This window comes from Juglans microcarpa x Juglans regia, chromosome 1S (genome assembly GCF_004785595.1).
Source record: "Juglans microcarpa x Juglans regia isolate MS1-56 chromosome 1S, Jm3101_v1.0, whole genome shotgun sequence".
NCBI classification, from domain to species: Eukaryota; Viridiplantae; Streptophyta; class Magnoliopsida; order Fagales; family Juglandaceae; genus Juglans; species Juglans microcarpa x Juglans regia.
In genome coordinates, this window is record NC_054595.1 from 23,332,167 (window position 1) to 23,353,811 (window position 21,645).

At 36.2% G+C, this 21,645-nt stretch overlaps 2 protein-coding genes across 2 annotated transcripts; both read right to left on the bottom strand.

The window, feature by feature from the left end:
- Positions 1-308: 308 nt before the first annotated feature.
- On the bottom strand, positions 309-8,741 carry LOC121247060 (protein NETWORKED 1A-like). Its single transcript, XM_041145389.1, has 3 exons — positions 8,473-8,741; positions 3,361-7,622; positions 309-1,675 (listed from the first exon to the last, which is right to left on the bottom strand). The coding sequence occupies exons 1-3, from the start codon at positions 8,573-8,575 to the stop codon at positions 491-493; spliced, it is 5,550 nt and encodes a 1,849-aa protein (XP_041001323.1). The 5' UTR covers positions 8,576-8,741; the 3' UTR covers positions 309-490.
- A 6,152-nt stretch (positions 8,742-14,893) lies between these two features.
- On the bottom strand, positions 14,894-21,045 carry LOC121247042 (protein tesmin/TSO1-like CXC 3). Its single transcript, XM_041145374.1, has 10 exons — positions 20,772-21,045; positions 19,523-19,683; positions 18,645-19,425; positions 17,649-18,136; positions 17,457-17,531; positions 16,175-16,355; positions 15,995-16,090; positions 15,844-15,910; positions 15,509-15,665; positions 14,894-15,426 (listed from the first exon to the last, which is right to left on the bottom strand). The coding sequence occupies exons 1-10, from the start codon at positions 20,820-20,822 to the stop codon at positions 15,078-15,080; spliced, it is 2,406 nt and encodes an 801-aa protein (XP_041001308.1). The 5' UTR covers positions 20,823-21,045; the 3' UTR covers positions 14,894-15,077.
- Positions 21,046-21,645: the final 600 nt, after the last annotated feature.

Genomic DNA, 21,645 nt, shown 5'->3' on the forward strand with positions numbered 1-21,645 from the left:
TCAAATTTAAGTTGGATGGATACAAAAATGTAGAGGATAAACATTAAAGCGATCAGAATTTGAGTAGTTTTATAGTCACAAAAAGATTATACAAAAATAAGTCTACAAATTGACATGATTTCATATGATACGTGAGATCTATTTTTATAATAAAGTAGTTTTACAATCTAATATATCATATCAAATCGGGATTACTTTTATGAGATCTCTTTGTGGTTAAAACATTTTCAACAAGATATTGCTAATTACAAGGTATGGCTAAGTGTGCGTGCTTAACTAATATTGATAGTCTTACGAAATTAAAAGACTGAAAATGCTGGAAGAAACAGCATATGATAATTAGATCAGCCCTAAGTTCCCACAGTTTCTGTAAGCAGAAAGTGCAAGATGTTCACTGATTAATCCAAGGAACGATCAACATAATATTAGGAACGTCTCAAGGAGTGGAACTTGTGGCCAACGGAAACATGCTTTCTTCTACATGATCGCTTCAGTCTCCATTAGTTGAAGGTCTAGTACAGCAACAAAAACAAGCCTTCTTCTTGCTTGCACTACTTCTCCCATTGTTGTAAATAAAGTCTCCCAGAAGAATGCCTGTTCTGTCTTTTTGAAATCTATATTTTGCTTTGCTTTTCTTTTCATCCTCCAATTTCAGCAGAATATTTTCGATGTTCTGTAACTCCAACTGCAAATGTCCAATATTTTTGGACCCTTTTTGTGCCTGTTCTGTTCCTTTCTTTGTGGAGACATTTCCAGCCTCCAACTCTTCTGAAGTTCTCCCACCCAAAGATGAGGGGCTACCTTCAACCTCCTTAGTCAATTTATCATTGATATCCACTAGCTGCAAAACAGCCTTCTCAACTTCTTCTAAACGTCTTTGGACTGTTTCATGTTCAGTGTCATTGGCCTTCTTGGTGCTCTTGTTCATTTCCATCCTCTTTTTCAGACTTTGCAGAGTCATCTGAATGCTCGTCAATTTCTGGGCATCGGAAGCAAGACTCTCCAGGATCGTCCTCTTGGTGCCATCTTGATTTGGCTCTCTAACACTTGTTGATACCTCTACCTTGTCAACGCTCAACTCCTTCTCGATCTGTAATTCTGAAGAGAGATCCTGATTCTTCCCTTCCCCATCTGCAAACTCGTGGCATGCAATAACATCTTCCACTACTGGTGCAGATGCCTGATTTTGTGTCTCATAGACCATTGGATCATGGCCGCACTCCTGCTCTGCAGTTTCCCATAACTCAAGCATCTGATCATCAGCTCCACCATTATCTCTCCTGCTTCTCCCATATAATGAACCATCTGAGACTTGATCAAGCAGTATATCTTTCATCAAACTCCCATTTTCACGTTTAGTCTTCTGTGACTCCAGGTCACTGGTGAGATAATTCCCAAGTTCCATCTCTTTCTTTCTTATGTCTTTCTCTTGATGTAACGTGTCTTTCGATTCCAACCCTTCAGTGTCTTGCACTACATCTTCAACTTTGATGACGGTATTTATGCTTTCTTGTGTTGCAAGCTTTTCCATTTCTTCCACCACTGCCCTTTCTACTGCTCTAATCTTAGCCTGCATCTTCTGCAAATCTGAGATTCTGTCGTGTATTGCAACACTTTGATCTTCTTTAAGCTCTTGACAGCTCTTTTCATGAAGATAAATTGCCACTTCTTTGTCCTAAGACGCATGCATGTCAGATAAGAGTACAAGATTAGGTTTGAAAAAAAAAAAAAAAAAACTATGGGATTTAGAGACATTGATACGGACAATATCAAGATAGCGATGTTGAAGGGCTCAAGATTATAGAAAGAAACAACAAATCTATCACCACTATGAAAAGATTAAAATGACTTTAAATTTATATCAATCATTCAACCTGAACATCTCGTACTCATAATTAAATTCTTACTGCAAAGAATGTGATGCTCAAATCAGTCTGAAAATATCATAAAGAGATAACTCTACAAACATTTTGAGTATATTGAGATTCTGCACTACTGCAGTACTGTCAGTCCACCAGCATGAACATTACAAACTTATTCTAATTTTATTATATTTAAAACAATTAACTTGTAATAAATTTAAACTTTTGCATCTTAAATATCTTGAGACACTGACTTGAGAATGTCCTATATTAATACACACATGGAATAGATATGGATAAAATTCATCAGTACCAATTGCCAGTATTAATATAGAAATACTAGATTGATCGAGGCATGAGATAGATTAGTACCATACTAGTATTAATATGGTAGAACTACTTATAAATAAATACTAGTAGCAATTTATGAAGGCACAAGATAGATTAGCATTGAAAATATTGGTCAAGGGATGCAAAAAAAAAAAAAAAAGCACTGTCCCTGGAAAATAATCATCCTTTCTGCACCAGGTTTGCTGGTATCCTTTCAAAGAGATACAAAGATCTTTTGTAGTGTTTATGTGCAATGACCAATTCCTACAAACTTGAATAGCCCAACAGTCGAAAAGAAAAATACAAGCAGAAAGTGTATATATATGATAAGTTAATAACTATGGACACTAGAGATAGAAAGAATGGTAAGTGCTCAAGACTGGCAATCTTGCAGCAAGAATTATTTGTTCTCTGTAATTCTTAATAACCAAATTAATTGAACATTGGAACTGTAAAGACGTGCCAAGATATATGCGAGACTCCCAACTAGGTCTCTATAACTAATAAAGAGTTAAAAAATATGGAGTAACATTGGTACAGCAAAACGAGTTCAAATACGATTTTTTTTATTGGCTCTGGGTGTCCGAGAAACAAAGTCCCGACTAATCCCAGGGGTGCACAGGCCCATGGCAAGGAGTTTCTTGCAAGTGCACCTCAGGTAATTCAAGGGGAAGTTCCCCTAGTTCGATGGCTCCTAAAAATTGTTTGCACCCAAGAGGATTCGAACCTTAGACCTGAAGGGAGCATACCATCAAGGTCTTTACCACTTGAGCCAAACCCTAAGGGTTTTCAAATACCAATGAACTCAGAGTTATTAAAAGAGATAAAATTATTAACATAAAATGTAAATTTTAAATCTAATCAAATGAGAATAACTTTTGTGCTGTCTAAAATTGTTATGATCCTGAGGGTTAAAGGTTTTAACCAAATTACTGATTAGTATACAACAGTTCTAGATCAATGGTTGGGTCTTTGACAAAAATCAATCGCTTCAATGAAAAAGAACCAAGTAATATAAGCCATAAACTTTGCTGGCCCTTTTTATTTTTTAATTTTGGGAGGAAAGAATTCAAAAAACAAATATTGTTATGCACAGCAACCATATGTTTTTAACTATGACAGAATGTAGTTCATACTAGATGTTTTCAGAAAGAGGAAAGAATACTACCTTTTCTTGATTTCCTGCTGCGAAAGGCTTATAGTGAATGAGGGCGTTATGCTCAAGAGAGGCTATATCATTTCCCAATGAAGCTATGGCAGGAACATATGCAGACAACTGAGCCTTCACTCCCCCAAGTTCACTTTCTAAGAAGTTTACTCTTTCCTTCATCCTTTCAATCTCCATACTTTTTGCAGCAGTTTCATCTTCAAGAACCTCACAAACTCCAACAAGCTCTTGAACCTTATTTTCTAGTAAGACTTCACAAATGGCAGAAATCTGGAGATCAAAACAAAAGGAAGTAGCCTCAGCCTCCCAAAGTTCAAATTCATCTCTCTTCTCTTGCATCTCCAAACTCAAATTCTCTTCTCTAATTCTGTGTTCTTCAATTTTTAATTGTAGTATTTCTAATTCAGAATCCATATTTGCATTCACTTCACGGAGGCGTTCAATATCTTTTTCCTGCATTTTGTTATCTTGAAACACTTCACTAATCTGTTTCTCTAGATTTTCATTTATTAGTTTTGATTCCTCACATTCCATCTTCAATTTCTCAACAGTCCTGCACAATTCAACGTTTGACTTCTCTTTAGCCTTTAGCTTCTGTTCTGCTTCTGAGAGCTCTGTTGACTTCTGTCTCAGAAATTCCTCTCCAACAAAAATTTGATTGCATAGTTGGTCATTCAAGTCTTTGGCTTCATTCAGCTCCCTTGCCAGATTTTCTACTGACTCGTTCAGATATTGATTTTCTGCTTCTTTCATTCCCAGCTTCTTCCCCAACATTCCAACCTCCTCCTTTAGATCACTGTTGACCACATGGAGACTGCTGATATTTTCAGTAAGTGCTTTTAGTTTCACCAAATTCTCAGTAGCAAAGCTCTCAAAAACCAAAGAGAGGTTGCTGAGAGCTACTGTTTCATGGAGAATAAAACTGTTTTCCTCTTCAAGGATGCTTTTTTCCTCACTTAGGTCTGAGATTTTCCTGAGCGAAGATTTCTTCTCTTCAAGCAACAGGGAATTCTCTTCCTGCAATACCAAGTAAGCACCGTCCAAAATTTTCAGCTTCACATGTTGGGTTTCCAATTCAACCTTTAAAGCACCCTCCTGATGTTTGCTCTCGCCAATTTCCAATCTCAACTGCATGTTCATCTCTAGAAGCTCCTGCTTGTTATTTTGCAGATTAGCACTCTGCTCTGTCATGACCTCAAACTCATGTTCAATGAAATTTTTCTCCGACTCTAGCTCTCCACTCTCTAGTCTCAGTTGCCCAAGTAAAGTTAAGAGCACTGAATTCTCAACCAGCAGCTCCTGCTTCTCATCCCCAATTCTCAACAGAGAACCTTTTAAATCTTCAATACCATCCAAAACATCTGACACAGGTATATGCTCCAGAGAAATCTTATCAACATGCCTATGATGTGGATCAATTTGAATCGCCCTGAACACCTGATGAATTACCATCCTCAACTTTTGGATTTCGTCTAATAAGAACTCTGCTTCTACTTGTTGCTCAAGATTCTCACACTCCAACTCTGTAATCAGTTTATCAGAAAATTTGGATGCTTCAATATGTTTTTGACATTCAATCACTTGAGCTGCATTCTTTTCTTCTAAATCTTCTATAAACTTCTGCAGGATGAAAATATCAACCTGGGCAACAACTGCTCTATCTATCTCTTCTTCAAATCCCTTCTTCCCCAACCTACTTTCTTCGTGCACGGTAAGGACTCGGTTTTCCAAACCTGCCAAACAAGCCTGACTTGACTGCACAAAACTAACGCGCTCTTGTTTTTCCAAAAAGAGTGAACCCTGAAATTCTACTAATTGGCAAAGGGTCAATTCTTTCTCCTTCTCAAGATCTGAATATTTTTCTTCTAGTTTTGTAAACCTCTTTTCCAGGTTCCCAAGTCTCTGTTCAACATTTTCCAACTGAGATACAAGGGCGCGTCTCTCCTTTAGAAGATTTGACTTTTCATCACTGAGCAACTGGTATAATTCTTCTAAGCTCTTAGATTTTTCCCTCAAACCTTCAAGCTCCATATTTGCACCAGAGAGAGAATTCTCTAGCATGATGTTCTTCTCCCAGAGCTTCTGCATGTTCTCAGTGATAATTTGCAACTGCGGAAGCAGAGCGGCTTTTTCAGCAACAAGCGTGGATTTATCTCCATGGAGAAACTGACAGGACTGCTGCAAATTCATGACTTTCTCTCTCAATCCTTCCAACTCATGATTTAATCCTGTCAAGGAATTCTCCAGAACAGCATTGTCTTTCAAAAACTCATCCATAGGCTTCAACTTCGCATGAAGAGCCTCTCTCTCGTCTCTTTCCCTTTTGCATACCTCTTTCAGCATTGTGTTCTCATTTCGCAAGTCCTCCACTTGTGACTCAAGGAATTCAGGATTCAGACCTACTGACTCCACTTGCTCCATAATGGCCTGGTATCTTCCTTTCAAGCCCTTGATTTCCTCCTTCAAATGGTAAACCTCCTGCTGAAGGGTATTGCTCTTGTCTGATTTTAATGCAACCTCACCTTCAAGTTTCTCTTTCATCATCTTCAAGCTAAAGACTTCATTTTGTATATTGTTTATTGAAATAGCGGAAGAAAACTTCAGTTCATCCAGGCTCCTGTTTTCTTCCTTAACCCTTATAAGTTTTTCTTCCATTCCATGTTTGCAGATCTCCAAGTCTTTCAACATCTGAAGCCCATTTTTGAGCTCCAATGTCAGAGCTCTCTGCTCCTCTTGAGATTGAGAGTGTGACTTCTTCAAAGCCTGAAGAGTGGCTTCAACTTGCTCAAACCGTGAGTGCTCCTCTTGCATTAGATTTTGTAATTTTTCCAACTCATAATGCTTTTCCGAAAGTTCTTGATCCTTCACTGCAATCTTCTGTACCAGATTGTTAGCTTCTAATTGCAGAGATTGATTTGATCTCTCCAATAGAAGACACTGTTCTTCTGCAGTCTTCAATTTTACAGCTCCCAGCAGAATTTCGCCATTGATGCGTTTGGCATCTTCTTCGGCATCAAACAGTTCACTTTCCATCTTAGCTATTATCTCCAAGCACTGCTTGTACTGAAGTGCTGCAGCTTCTTTCTTTTCATTTAGTTCCGTAAGAGCTTGCTTCAGTGTTTTAACTTCAGTTTCTCTTCCTTCAATTTGCTCATTTAAAATTCGAGCATTTTCCTCAGCAAGTGAGATTTTAGTCTCCAAAACAGATATCTTCTCAACATATTGCTTGTACTGGAGATGGCCCACCTCCTTTTCAGCCTCTAATCTAGAAATTTCTTGCTTGAGATATTGGTTTTCATTTTCTGCTTTAATAGCTTGCTCATCAAGCCCTTTTGCATCCTCTTGGGCAACAGATAACATTTTCTCCAGCCAAGATATCCTTTCCAAACACTGATTGTATTGAAGAAGACCAGCATCCCTCTCAGCTTCTAACTCAATTAGGGCTTCTTTCAGTATGTTAATTTCAATTTCAGCTTTGCTTGCTCGTTCATCAAGGCCAACAGCATCCTTTTGTGCGAGATCAAGCTCCCTCTCCAGATAAGATAGCTTCTCCAAACTCTGCCTGTATCGAAGAAGAACAGCTTCCTTTTCAACTTGTATCTCTGCTAGGGCTTTCTTTAATGTCTGAACTTCAGTTTCAGCTTTCCCTGAATGCTGAGAATCGGAAAGGACCTGGCACTTGTTTTCACATGATATATGAGAGAACCCGTCTTGCAAATCTTTTTCGCTCTCTTCTGCTTCATATACATTCAGGCCTTTTCTTATCCTTCCTTCTGTAACATTTGAGTTTTGGGGCATCACTTCTTTAGACCCAAACATCTCATTGAGCTGTTTAAGATCCCTTTTGCTTATTATAGCATCACATTCTTCTGAATTCTCTCCACCTGTTTTATGTAAGATGGTTGAAGAGAACCCTAGTGCATCCTTGAGCAAGCCATCTGGGTCTACTAATGCACGAATTGGATGCAACATTTCTGATGTACGAGGTTCAGCCTCAGGACCTGAAGAACCTGAGGTTGAATCATCAGCCAGCACATAAGGCATGTGGTTGGGAAATGCTTCTTCCATGGTTTGATGGGCCTGGCAAAGCTCCACTGTTGCATTATTGTATCTCTCAGCTAACGCACGGTAAGCTCGGTAGAACTCCTCTACCAATTTCATAAGCTCTGGGCGTTTCTTGTAGTACATTTCTGCCCTCCTTGCAAAAGAATCTGCATCTTCTTCAATGAGCTTGATCATTGCTTTGACTTTGGCATCCATCTCTGTAGCAACAGATTCAGAGTCAGTTGAGAATGTCATATGAAGTAGCATGAAGATGACATGTGCACGTTACAAACAGGCACACGAATGTTCACAAACAGGCATAGAGCAGCACATCCAGTTGTTATCCTGTCTTAAAATTTTTAAGTGGTCAATAATGCCATCCAACCTTCCTAGATCATGACCCATGGAGAATCATCATAACTACACCTTTAACTATAAAAGTGAATTTACCACCTACAATTTCTATCGTTTACAACAAAGGTGATTATTTATTGGGTTATTCAAATCTATTTTGCATGTATAACAGGAGCAATCATGTGGCAATGGAATAGCAAGATGTGTTATATTACAGCCTCTCAAAAATACCAATACAAGACTAATCAAATGAATATACAAGAGGTGAAGTAAATGGCAAATTCAGGAAAATAGACACACAGCCATCTGAGTTGGTTTCAACTGGTGACGAGATTATGAGGAAAGTAACAAAAATGAAATGGCAATATAAAAGAACATACCAACAGAAGTAAAATATCTTGCCAAAATTGCAACAAATTGAAGGCAGTATGTTCTCATAAAGAATTGTTCAACAAGGATCCCTCAATGCTCATCATATGGTTTAAGTTTGGGGACACACTCAGTTGAAAGATTCCAGACTAAAGTGAGGTCCTTATATTTACTAGAGTCTAATAGGCCCTCTTTAAGTTGATTTCAGGCCCTAGAGCAGTTACCAGTAGTAATTAATAGGAATCAAACGCCATCAATGATACATGTAAAAGAGCATATATGAGCAAGAAACAAAATTGTGAGAACACAGTGATAGGAAAATAATTCTCCGAGAAAAATTAACACCTGTAAGATTTTCTTGAAGCCATTTGGAATTCTTCGGGCTAATGTGGCTGTCCCACCACCAAGAGTATAAGCGTCTGGACTCAGAATGTAATAAGGTTGCCATGACACCAGCAAGGAACAACAGCACAACTGATTTTGACTTGGAAAAAGCCTGGCGCTTATACCAGTATTAAGTAACGGATCCAGGCTAGAATATCAAATTAATATATCGCACCGCCCAATTATATTCCAGATGACGGTTTACGGCTCTATATTTCTCACTGCTAGCACCTAAACACCAAGATCAACAATGGAAAATATCAATGTAAGTAAATTGGAGTTTGATCTTCAAAATCCTAGAAAGTTCACATAAGCATCTTCAATATAAACGATTAAAACTCCTTAGAAAAATACATCTTCACTTAAGTTCGTGCTACTCCTTGCTTCAATAGCCTTCAAACTTCCAAATTAACCGATCCACAGAACAGGACCAAGAGGAAAAAAGATAAAACAAATTTTAGAACATCATGAAATAATTAAGTAAATTATCACGGAAATGCTGAAACCAAAAACACGAACACCAGGAATGCATGACACTATCCGCCACAACTCTGTTAAATGCATCACCAAAATCAGCAAGCACTGTCATATAAAGGTACATTAAGGGATCGATACGATAGAGAGAGAGAGGGAGAACTCGTGACCAAGTGAATCCAGAACTTAAAAGAAGCACATACATACAAACGGTTTTCGATAAAGATCAATATACGCCTTTCCAATGCTTTCTAGTCATAAAATATGCATGGCCAGCAAGCGAAACTACCATTCAAAAGAACGTAAGGGTAGTAATTATGAACAGATGGGTCTCAAAACTGCATACAAAAAAAGAAACCAAAAACTAAACCTTTATGAACTTTAGTGTGATAGTATCATCGTCAACTTATCAAATGTATGAAATCCAGTGATGGGTTATGAGCATCGGATGCAGCAAGCAGAGCTACCATCCCAAGGAACACAAAATCACAAACTTCAAAAAGAGGGCAGCAACCAACTCTGTAAAAAAATGATTATTTATGAACCCACTTCGATCCAGTACACACGAAAAGAATGGAAACTGATGATGGGCTTTTGGCCAGCAGCTGAAATACCAGAACTCCTGCTGCCTATCATTCTTCTGACCCCATTCTCTCTCTCTCCCGAATGGGTCCTTTGCATTATATTAAGAGATTTGGCACTCACTGTTTAACGCCTCATCAGCTGTAAAGGAGGACGGGCTGAAATAAAAAAGTACGACGAAACGTTTAATTTTTTTTTCGAAATTTAGAATAGAGGTATTTTGAGTATGCGTATGCGCTCAAAAAATCTTAAAGATAAAGACTTCCTTAATCCTTCGCTGTTGATATCATTGTTGAGTGATACGTTCTAACTAACTACATGGGATTTATTTAGTAAACAGTCGTATTCTTGAGGTGTTTTGCTGTCTTCTTGTCGTTACTTCGAGCGTAGATTTTGGTGATTTTAAAAAGAAAAAGTGAGTCTGGGGGATAACCTTTAGTACTTCTTTTAAAAAAATTTATTTTTTTAGTGGTGTTCCCAATATTTTTCAATATAATGATATTTATACACTCTATAATTATATCTAGTATTACTCATGTGATAATATCTTAATTTTTTAAGAAAATGATCAGCCGCATGCAATTCAACCTCTATACATTAATCCACGCAACACATGATTCATATTGTATAGTCGTGCATATTGGTATTTTTATGCTACATGGTTTGTCTCAATTTGGTGACATGTTAATCACATGATTTATGTGATACCTTATCAAGATTAGTCATAATTTCGAGAAATTTTCTTTTCTAATCGCATGCTTGGATTAGTTTGGATTCGAAAATGAGTTGAAATGAGTTGAGATGGGTTGTGAATAGTAGTGAGATGAGTTATGAATAGTAGTGAGATTTGTGAGTTAAAGTTGATGAATAATAATGAATAGTAGTGAGATGAGTTGAGATAAATTGAAATGAGTTGAAATGACTTGCGAATACAAACTGGGCCTAAAAATGATTTAGTACACATCCATAAATAAATTAGTTTTCCTATTGGAAATAGCACAAAAGATCATTATTCAATTTTAGAATCTAATTAATCACATTAGCCTAGTTGCACATATATATATATAAAAATAAATATATATATATATAAAAATAAATATATATATATATATAAATAAATATATATATATATATATTATCTTGAGGAAAGAGTGGAATAATGTTGTATGAGTCACCCTTTTAGGATTGCGATCACCACCTTTTAGCGGCTACAGCAAAATCACCATTGTAAAGTACCTTTAGCGATAATTCATAAAACAATTTAATGATAATTATTGTTCTTAATTGTCCTATTAATACTTTGGTTATATATTTAGAGTTGTCTTTTATTTTGGCTTATAAACATCACATGATCCTGGTGGTCGCAGCTTAATGATCTGTGCGCACATGGAGTTTTTTTAAAATGTTAAAAAGCATTACACGTCCCACGCACTTAACACGGTAATTATGGTATACCTGCCATTCTTTTATAATTATTAAATAATGAGAAATGATTTCTGTAATTCTTTTATAATTATTAAATAAAGAGAAATGATATTTGTAGTTATCAAGTGTGTAAACGCCGCATAATTTTTTAGAAAAAAAAAAGTAAATATGATATTTATATAAAAAAATTAATTTTTTAATAGAAGATCCTACTATTTTTTAAAAGGAATACACGGTACTTGAACAACTTATGACTGTATCTAACATTACTTTTAAATAATTAACCAATACAAACATGCCACTTTATTAAAAATAAATTTTAGATTTTGCAAAACTACCATTTATTTAATACAAACTTGTATAAGATCAGTTTTCATTTTAATAACATGTGGGGTGTATTAATAAGCAAGTTTACAAATGGATTTGATATATATATATATATATATATATATATATATATATGAATGTGAATGTGCTGTCAGCATAAACATGCATTGTGTGTCCATGCATATATGCCAGCCGGTCATGGACCACCATGGCTCAACCTAAGGTTTGTGGGTGATACAATAGCTAAAAGCTTTTTAAATCTTGTGAAATATATATATATATATACATATATACATATACAAAAATTTTATGTGTAATCATTTTTTCATACTCTTTACGTATTCTATTAATGTGATTGGCTGCGTTATTTTTTTTAATATAAAATAATTCATTTGGTCAATCGCATTAGTGAAATACACAAAGAATACGTAAAAAATGAATATATATAACAAAACTCAAAAATTATGATTAAATATGCAATTTAATTTGCTGGAGGAAATGGTGGATTGGTGGGAGTGAGAAGGAAATATGATCTAGTACTGATCATCTGTTTTCTTCTCACCTAAAAAAGGTATCATCGATATCCTACATTTAGATTTAGTGGGTATGTATCGTTTTCTTTTCTTTTATTTTCTTTTTTTATTGGTGTGGTAAGCAGATCATTTTGTCAAGGGGGAATGTATGAAACTAAAAGGGGGAGATCAGTTGAGAGAACTGTAGATAATAATCATAGAGATCATGTTGTTATCTTGAAAAGAAATGGGAGAATTTAATTGTTAATCATGAGCAATGTTAGAAGCATCTATAGCATCATTTGGTGGGTTAGGTTGTATTAACAAAGGCTGAAAAGTGACCAAGATCATCAGGGTTGTGTTATATATAGTTGCTTCCTGGCCTACTCAGTTGCTAGAGTATCAAGGAATTACGTGCATTTCAGTAATTGTTTAGGTATATTAATCATTGCTGTCAAGTAGTTTTCATCCTAAATTTTACATAAATCCTCAACACGCTTATTATCATTAACGCCGCTAGCTCAAAGGAATCATGTAGAAGAAGATTCTCTCAAATGATAGCGATATATATATAAAGTAGGCCCTACAACATTTATCGTTTTATATATAAATATTTCAAGCAATATTAAATGAGCAATAAATATTTTAAGATCTACTTTATGTGTCTATCTCTGTCCCACTTGATACTCTTAAATTCAGACAATAACTCGTCAAAACTTGATTCTTAGAAGGCAATCCACCTATTGATCATCCTCATGGAAGCTGGTTTTGCATTACAGAAACAGTATTGTTAATGGTTTGAATTCCCTTAGCCCGCCATAACAAAGACATAGAACCTAACTTCACTAGCTAGCTAAGATGTTGCCTGCTGGCACCAAAAGAACACTCACTCACTAAAGACGACAAAGCAAAACCCTAGCTTTGCGGTAAATTTTATCGACCATTTTTTTTGTCTTTTATACCAAGTACTTCCGATGATTTGATGATATATACTACCCACCAAAACCTTATTGCTTTGAAGACAGTACTAGAGCTGTAAATCACGAGCCCATATGATGTGATCTCTCACTCTCACTTCATAAAGTTTTTTTTTTTTTTTGGGTGGCATCTTTATAAAGTAATTGAATGGATAGAGATTGATGGATGAGAGCCATATGTGAGTGAATGTGGTATAAAACCTTAGCTAGCCTCATATCTACGTAGCTCCCTTCATTCACACTTATTCGGAAACTAATTATATCTACCTCCCAACAACCATTATTTATCTTCAAATTATAAAAAGTAAAGGGGAAAGAGAGAGAGAGGGGTTTGCTTAGATTAGATTATCTTGGTCTACCTAGTTTAAGGATTTAAATTTATTTGTTGATTGAAAAAATAAATAATAGATGTTTAGACTTGTTTTATCCTTGTTAGCTTATTGTATAGGTTGTTTTATTTAAGTTGATTTTGATGCTTGGGATGGTTTTTTTTTTTTAAGATTTGTAAATCCCAAATGTTCTGCTTGTTACCACGATATCCCTCTGCCATAAGCGAGGGTAATTAATAAAATTAGAATACCATCTTCTTAAAAAAAACCAGAGAGAGAGAGCTTGGATTCGACCTAAGAGAGAGAATTCACAATGTATTTTGGTTTTTAATGTCTTAGACAGCTATGCCACCACCTTGTTACAGTGAAAGGTATTGAAAAGTTAATAACACCATCATTAGATTTTGCTGGGTTTTCTGCCACAAAGTAAAAAAGTGAAGAATTAAAATGGTAAATATGTTTTGCCCCATAAACTGCCAAGCTGAAAAGAAAAAGCCATGGCTCTCCATATCTCACCACCCACATCATGTACAGGTTGTTTAGTAACTTTATTCCACATGGCTGCAGGGATTAATGGTGCGAGGTTTTGGCAAAGGTACATAACTTGCAAGATTTTTTCGAGAATTTGCATGAAAATTAATGAGACGTATTAAGCATTGGGTGGATCTCTGATCGACTTTAAGCTTTCATAGGCTTCAAAATCCTAGCCTTTGCTAAAGAACGGCATTTAGAACAAGCGAACAAGACATCTCTAAAGTCTCTAAACTATACATATTTTGTACAACATTGGCATCTCTTGGTTTTGAATAATGCTACTATGACTCTCAATTTGTCCCCTCATTTTGACCGCTCATACATTTATTTTTTTTAATTTTTTTTAATTTTTTTTAATAGTAAAAAAAGTGACTATTAGTGTATTTGTATTTTTTTTTTAAAACATGTTTATAACATATTTAAAAAATATTAAAAAAAAAGTACAATTTACATTAGTCAGCATTCAAAGTGGACACATGCATGCCGCAGATAGCACCCCTCCTTGGTTTTATGCTCACATTTCCAAGTTTTGATTTTCCTCTTTTGTTATGTCTTGGGCCTTTTGGCTCTTACCTCACTTCGTCTCGTTTTAGGCTTCGTTTGGATCATCAACCTATCTCAACTCATCATTATAACTTTTTCAAATTCCAATACAAAATATAATAAACAATTCAACTTTTTCAAATTCTAAAATAATAATAATATTAAAAAATAATATTCTAACAATATTTTATCATCTCAACTCAACTCACTTCAACATCCAAACACAACCTAGTTTACTATGTTTTGGGGCTTAGCTTAGTCGGCTTTGGTTTCAAGTACTTGCAAGAGTCAGAAGATCCGAGTCCTAAGAACGGAAACCAGCTAAAGTCCAGTTCCTATTCCTTCAACCCATTTCAAATGTAAAGGTGCCCTCCAACATGCTTCACTAATCCACGCCATCCTCTACAAGACTTGAAGGGCAATTCCAGTATGAGCAACTGCTCAACTTTTATACAGGCACATACCCAAATCAAGCAATGCTCATAAGATCTCATAAAGATGGTGATAGAAGCATTTATAGAAGGAAATTTGTACATAGCATACTCCCAACTTTTGAAATTTCTTTTAGAAAAATAAAAAAAAATATATCCAAGAATGATAAGTGTCACATTTTGCTTGATGGAATGAGCGCGCCGTGTGTAGCATTATTTTTTACAGAACCGACGGGTTAAACTTCAAGAAAGAAAAGCAATGAACTACAATAACATATTTTACAATAGTATGCGTTATGAGGGCAAGATTACATTATTACACAGGTAAGCAAGGCGGGCTAAGATGGGACATGAACTTGACAAAGATATATTTCAACAGAAAAAAAAAAGATTGGAACAATATAATTTGAATTTTATACGGAATTAAACAATTTAGTGCTTGGGAGTGAGAGAAGGAAACGAAGGAATTGATTGTAATATTAGCTTCCGGCCACTCCGGCGACTAGGAGATGACCCAAAACCACTATGAGGAGGAGAGACCCTCTTTCTATTAGGAGAAGCAGACTTGATGCCAGTATTAGGAGAGGTGTTGCCACGCAGAATCTCTGGCATTTCATCTTCAGGGACCGTTTTGGAATGCCTCTCCAACTTGGGTAGGGAACGGAGAATATTTGGCTTTCCAAATTTTTGGCTGGTATATAATCCAGAAGAAGACCCCACGGTAAGAAATGAAGATCTTGGCGGTTTGCAATTTGAAGAAAACGGAAGTGGAAGCGCCGGTCTGGCACATAAAATTACTATTTAAAAATCCATTAAATTGCATGTGAACATCATTAGCCAACAAAAAAGTTTGAAAATTGAACCTGCTAAGCCGTAATGGAGTTGTAGGAAGAGTTGACGCTGGATTCTGCTCTTCATTGTTCTGATTGTCTGATTTCTGTAAAGCCTTGTCCATGACGCTATTTTCACATGCATCTGTTTCTTCTTCTTGGTCAGCTTCTATACCCATTGGAGCAGACTCTGCATTAAAACAAAATACTAAGAACATTGACATATAAAGTTCAGACAACATCAGCAAGACAATTACAGCACTTTGATGGAACACTGATAGAAAAAGAAAGATAAAATAAATAAAGGAAAAGGGATAACTTGATGGTTTCAGCAGCAATATGCACCAGGATTCAGGGTACAGACTCACCATCCTTTCTACCAAACGCATTCTTGCACCCTTCACATCTGCAGCCAATGGAGCATCCAACTCCACCCTTCAAAAGAACATCAACATTTCTGAATTAGATTATATAGGAAAGTATAAGCACACAGACTCTGCTGACTGCTGAGGGGAAAACCTGATAGCATTCACAGTATTTCTTGAGGCAATTTGATTTCTTGCAGTTGCATCCCCTTTTATGTCGTGCCGAAGCAGGGGTCTTGCTGGATTCATCCTGTAAGAAAAATATATAAATCAGGTTTAATTGCACTCCAACTTTCTTTTCAAGTAAAGAGTAAAGCCAGTCTTATTATCTAACCCCAATTTCGGTTACAGATTCAGAGCTCCTAATCACTTTTGGAGCAAATGCTAGAGGGTTGCGGGACTCGATCTGTTTACGAGTTGCAAGAACGGTGTCTTCATGAATAGGCTTGTTGAAGCATTCTTGACATGAACATGGCTCTATGCAGTAAACACCAGCAGCAAAGCATTCACAATAACTGAATGGAAAAAGTAAGAAGAGCAAAACAATAAGCATGAAAGTACTAAAATGAAAAGGCCACTATAAGTTACAACCCAAACCTTTATCACACATATCCATTACCACTAATGCAATATATAAGCAATGCGCTGGAAAAGGATAAAAAAAAGTGAGGAAACGACTACAAGGACTTGCGGAAAAGTTGGGTAGCAGATGCCAAGACAGAAATATTACTCACCTTATAAGATTAAAGTATAGTACAGTATCTTGAAATACGGTGAAGAAAAAAATATGCAAATGGTAAACAGCTCTAGCTTTGGAAGGCTTGCTTCATGGGTAAGTGGGTTGGCCATCAGCTACCCCATAATTCCCCCCCTTTTCCACTGCCCCCTCCTCCCCACCCAAATAAAGGCGAGAATGAGAAAAAACCTTTTTGGTCCACAAGCTAACTGGCTCCTTTGATTCCAGATACTTTCATGGAGGCACTTTCTTTTTTTTGGAAAAGTTATGGACACAGTTACAAGTAAATACTCCCATGACATGTTGGTCAGTTAGGAAATACTCGCATCATAATTGAAAAAGAATCCTTTGTCTCCATCAGTTGGCCTCATACTCAACTCCTTTCTTTTCAATCTTTTTTTTTAGGTAAATGGAAATTTATTGATAATAGAAAAATAGAAGCAATACTTCTTTTCTTTCGATTTTACACCCACTAAACCCTCTGTCAAGCTCTTGTAACCATAGCATGCCCTTCTGGTGATCACCTGTGGCCTTTGTAGGCCAATTTTGAAGCTGGCCATATGAGAATATGTTAAGGCCATTACTTGAAGCCCCTCAAAGGTCCAGGTACATCGCGTTTTAGGTTTTAAGTGTAAATCATACCATCATCAAGGGCTTGTCTATGTTGAAATATGATAATTTAAGACAATAAAAACAAAGAAGAATATAATTTTAGACAATAACTCTCACCTTGACACTCATAGAACAAACAAGATTAGTGAACCTAACACAAACCTGGGCTTCAAAATGAAAATCTACTTCAGTTAAAAACTGATAATCAGGCACGGTAAATCCTAAGCTCGAGGTTTGACTTACGTATGAAAGAAATGTTAACACTTACAGTTTCAAACACTTTGATTTCTTACAGTTGCAACGCTTGCAGGACTCACTTTCTCCAGCATGTTCCAACCTGCGCCTGCAAATCCAATCCAAAATTGTCAGGTGACAAAGAAACCAAAAAAGTAGAAAAAAAAAAAATCTATGAAATAAGATATGAAAAGAGAATGAATAATACGTAAATAGTTGAGCAGACCTCTTCTTTTTGGGGCTATTCTGATTAAACTCATCACTAACTAAATATGCTGATCCCTGAGACACATCTTCTACATGAGAAATCCCATTTTCAGCAAGTTCTGTGTCTCTCTCAGAAGAAGAGACTGAAGTCAAGGATATACGAAGAGGTTCTTGACTGTTTGTAGGGGAGTTAAGGGAAGCAGTTGAGCTGGGCAGATAAAATTGTTTTCCAGAGGACAAACTTTCATGCTTTACATTTTTGTGATCCTTTGAATTTGTTGCAAGAGCATTTAAGTGCAAACCAATTCCAGGTAGAATGCACCGAGAGGAATCTCCACTAGGTTTAATTGGGACCAGCTCCTTATCATAACAGGCAATCTTCTCATCAGATTGCAATAGCATAGAAGAATTAAGATTTGAAGCATCACCTAAGTTCTTCCTACGAGCTCCCACCATCTCAAAATCAAGGCAGCGCCTTCGCATACCACGGTACAAATTAGAGACAGCCTATACAAAGACAACAAATATGTATGTTATGAAAAATAATGTATAGAATTACAAAGGGATCAATATGTGGAGAAACCTAATTTACATTTATGTAAATAGGTTACCAATTTAGCACAGCACTGAGTAATTGCATGTGCAGCAAAAACTGTAGATTTAATGTACGGAAGTTATGTAATTGTACTTATCCAAATAAAAATGAAAATAAAATCAAAATCTTAAAAGCTATAGCAGACAGAATTCAAAATTTCAAGCTAATCATGAATTCACCATTCTGGAGAACTATGTGTGAGCAGATGGTTAAGTAAACCACATAAATTATTGTTTTGCAAACTAAATACGTTGTGTATATCACTTATGCAACAAAAACTGTCGATTTTCAGCATGGAAGGTAAAGTTGAGGAAATAATGCATACACATATTTATATCCAAATTTAGGGTACAAATAAGTTTTGCAGCCATGCAACTAATGCTGCAGAAGTTGGCAATTGATCCTACTCGTGTCATTTACCTTAGAAGCATATGGAATGCATGTTGCCACCCCACTATTCATTTGCTCACTTGTATTGCTAGACATACCCTTATTCAGATTATCAGCAGTGTCATCCTTAGTCTGCTCTATTTCCTGAAGCTCGCTGGCTTCTCCAGTTTCAGCAGAAGGATTGTTGATTTCATGCTGTTTGCCAGAACCAGTTGGATCAACAATTTGCATTGTCTGCACATCATTGATGTCAATTTGCTGGAGTTGTGACATAAGAGAAGTGGAAAATCTTGTCATGGGATCCATTGATTTCTCAATCAGCTCCTTAAAAGCTTCCGAGTTAGTAGGAGAAGTAAAGATAAATAGATCACTGACATCAGAAATCAAACTCTCCCAATCACCTTCCATCCCTTCTATCTTTTGGCCAGTTCGGCACATCTCAGATAGATGCATTTCATCTTCAGACAAACCCTTTTTGGAGGCCTCTTGATCATTTTGAACAAGTAATGCCGACTTGCCAACCAAATCCGACACAAAACCTGTCTCGGTGCCACAAAGAGGTGGTGGGTTACAGTCAGGACTACCACAATCATACTTTAAAGTACATGGAAGCTCAATCACAAACTTTGAATGTTCAGTAGACGCCTGAACAGAATTTTCTCCAAATGAAACCTCTGGATCAAAGGTTTCCTGTAGCTCAGCCGAGTTAACAAACAACTGAGCCCCATCTATACTGATTCCTTCATTTGTACAGATTTTATTCCCATTTCCAGAAGAAAACTCAGGTTTAGATCCATCTAAACAGGTTTTCCTGGAAAAAAAAAAAAAAAAGAATTTTTAAAATAAAGAAATTGCTGAATAAAGTGCAACTTCAGATGGAATGTGAAAGATGTAAGAAAAACTCTTACCTTTTCAGGAACCTAGATTCCTTGTGAGAATTGACATGGGGTGAAGTGAAAACAGATGGAAGAGATGCAAAATTAAGTGGGTTGAACGTCTGAGTAATATGAATGGACTTCACTGGCTTGATAGGAGAAAGACTGTTGATATAGTTGAAGACAGGGGAATCCTACATGCAGTGAAAAAGAAAACTTCTTAAGAGCATGAAAACGAGGTAAGCATAGAAAGACAATCAATTACATTTTTAAATAGACATTCAAATATCCTCAACCGTCCATTATTATTACTAGAATTTTTGTTTTTTTATGCAAATCAAACTTCGTACAAATATCAGAAACTGTCCCATCTGAAGGTAAAAGAAGTGTCAGAAACAGAAACAAATACATCAACTTTCTATATCAAACAAACCTTGCCGATGGAGATCAAAATATTGTAAAAAACCAACGATTAGTCAACTATTAGGGAAAATTAACGCTTACGATAAATCGAGGTCATAAAGATTAAGATTTAATCCAAATTACAGGAGTTTCCATGAATTCTGCAAGAAAAACATGAGGAAGTTCTGTCGATGGCTTAACCAGAACTGCAGAGCACCGAAAGATTTTTTATTTTTTAGGGGAGATAGAAAATTAAAAAAGAACAAAAACAGCTCATTTTTTGAACCTAAATACACCAGATAAACATTACATATAATATATAGGGGGGGATTTTGTTATAAACAAATATTAACAACTTATCTCCCCCAAAAAATAACAAGCAAATCATCTTTCAAGAAATTTGCAGAAGAAGACTGCATAAACTATAGCACAATGCAGATGTTCACTGTATATACAAAAAACTAATTTTTTTTGGTTAGTGTATATAATATATCACCCAGAAACCAGAAATCAGGCAAATAACCACTAGAATTGCAGAAACTGAACTGAACTTGGAGATCTAAGCCCGGTGAAACAAAATTCAAAACATTTTTTTCCAAAAACCATATTCTTAAAAAGGGTAAATAATTAACTGTCGAAACAACAATATCTAATTCATCAACTCCAAAGTAAAAGAAAAACACCCAATTCAACAAACAAAATTCCTAAAACGACCAGCAAAATCAAAGACCAACCCAAGCAGACGAACCAAATACAGAAACCAGATCAACCTTCACGAAAATGCACAAGCTTGTCATCACCATGAAAAAAAAACAAAACTCAATTACACAAACCACTCAAATAACCAGAAACATAAACCAAATGGGTCACTGCATCTCACCTCGAATTTAGATATGGGTGTCCCGATCTGGTTCTTCTCTGGGGTGTCCATGTCCGGAGAAGAAGCTCTTTCGCATGCCTCCCCTTCTCTCTCTCTCTCTCTCTCTACTTACTTTCACTCTCCTTCTTTCTCTCTCTATTTCTCTGACTTTTTAGCAGACGAGATTCAAGAAGAAGCGGGAAGGCGAGAGTGGGAGTACATTTTCTTGTGGGGATAACCCCGACCCTACCACCGCGAAATTCCCCACTCCACACACAAACACACAACACACTCCCACAGCTCAGTATGTCTTTTTGTGTAGCATATAGTTCACATTAGTTTTATAGTCTTTTACAAAAGTAACCTACAGTGTTGACCCCCTGTCTTTCCACTGTCTGCTCTGGATCTCGACACTTTTTTCCCTTCTCCCAAACAACCCCTTCATGTTCTGCTATCTAAAAAAAAAAACCATCTTTTCTTCATTTTTATTTCCGTTCAATTCAAGTCAGCCTCTAGCCAACTGTATATGATAATGCGGTAGTGTTGAGACTTCCAAATCTAAATTAGGCAACAATGAAATTCTCACACTGCATGAAAAGTCGATATCTTGGAGCTTTAATGGGTATGTCATTGGCTAAATCCACCGCTTGCAGCTGATCTTGGGACCATTAAATTGAATCTTTATTAATTTTCTAAGATTGCGTCTTAAACCAGTTGCTAATATTGGAAATTTCTTAGCTTTCATAGCTGGCCAGTAACGTGTAATGAATTTGATATCCAATGACGTACAATTAACTTCCAAAAATGATAATTACGAAACCAAATATTACAAAGTGAAGTTTTGAAACAACAAATACCATCAAATAGCAGCTTTCTATTATCCAAAACCGAAGTC

What these genes read in the sequence shown, in the direction of transcription:
- LOC121247060 (XM_041145389.1), bottom strand. Translation starts at nt 8,575, where the DNA reads ATGGCAACCTTATTACATTCTGAGTCCAGACGCTTATACTCTTGGTGG. An exon ending in GCTTCAAGAAAATCTTACAG is followed by an intron (nt 7,623 to 8,472) that starts GTGTTAATTTTT and finishes CTGTTGCTACAG; the next exon opens with AGATGGATGCCAAAGTCAAA. An exon ending in CAGCAGGAAATCAAGAAAAG is followed by an intron (nt 1,676 to 3,360) that starts GTAGTATTCTTT and finishes CATGCGTCTTAG; the next exon opens with GACAAAGAAGTGGCAATTTA.
- LOC121247042 (XM_041145374.1), bottom strand. Translation starts at nt 20,822, where the DNA reads ATGGACACCCCAGAGAAGAACCAGATCGGGACACCCATATCTAAATTC. An exon ending in GAATCTAGGTTCCTGAAAAG is followed by an intron (nt 19,426 to 19,522) that starts GTAAGAGTTTTT and finishes TTTTTTTTCCAG; the next exon opens with GAAAACCTGTTTAGATGGAT. An exon ending in AATACTGTGAATGCTATCAG is followed by an intron (nt 15,911 to 15,994) that starts GTTTTCCCCTCA and finishes GTTCTTTTGAAG; the next exon opens with GGTGGAGTTGGATGCTCCAT.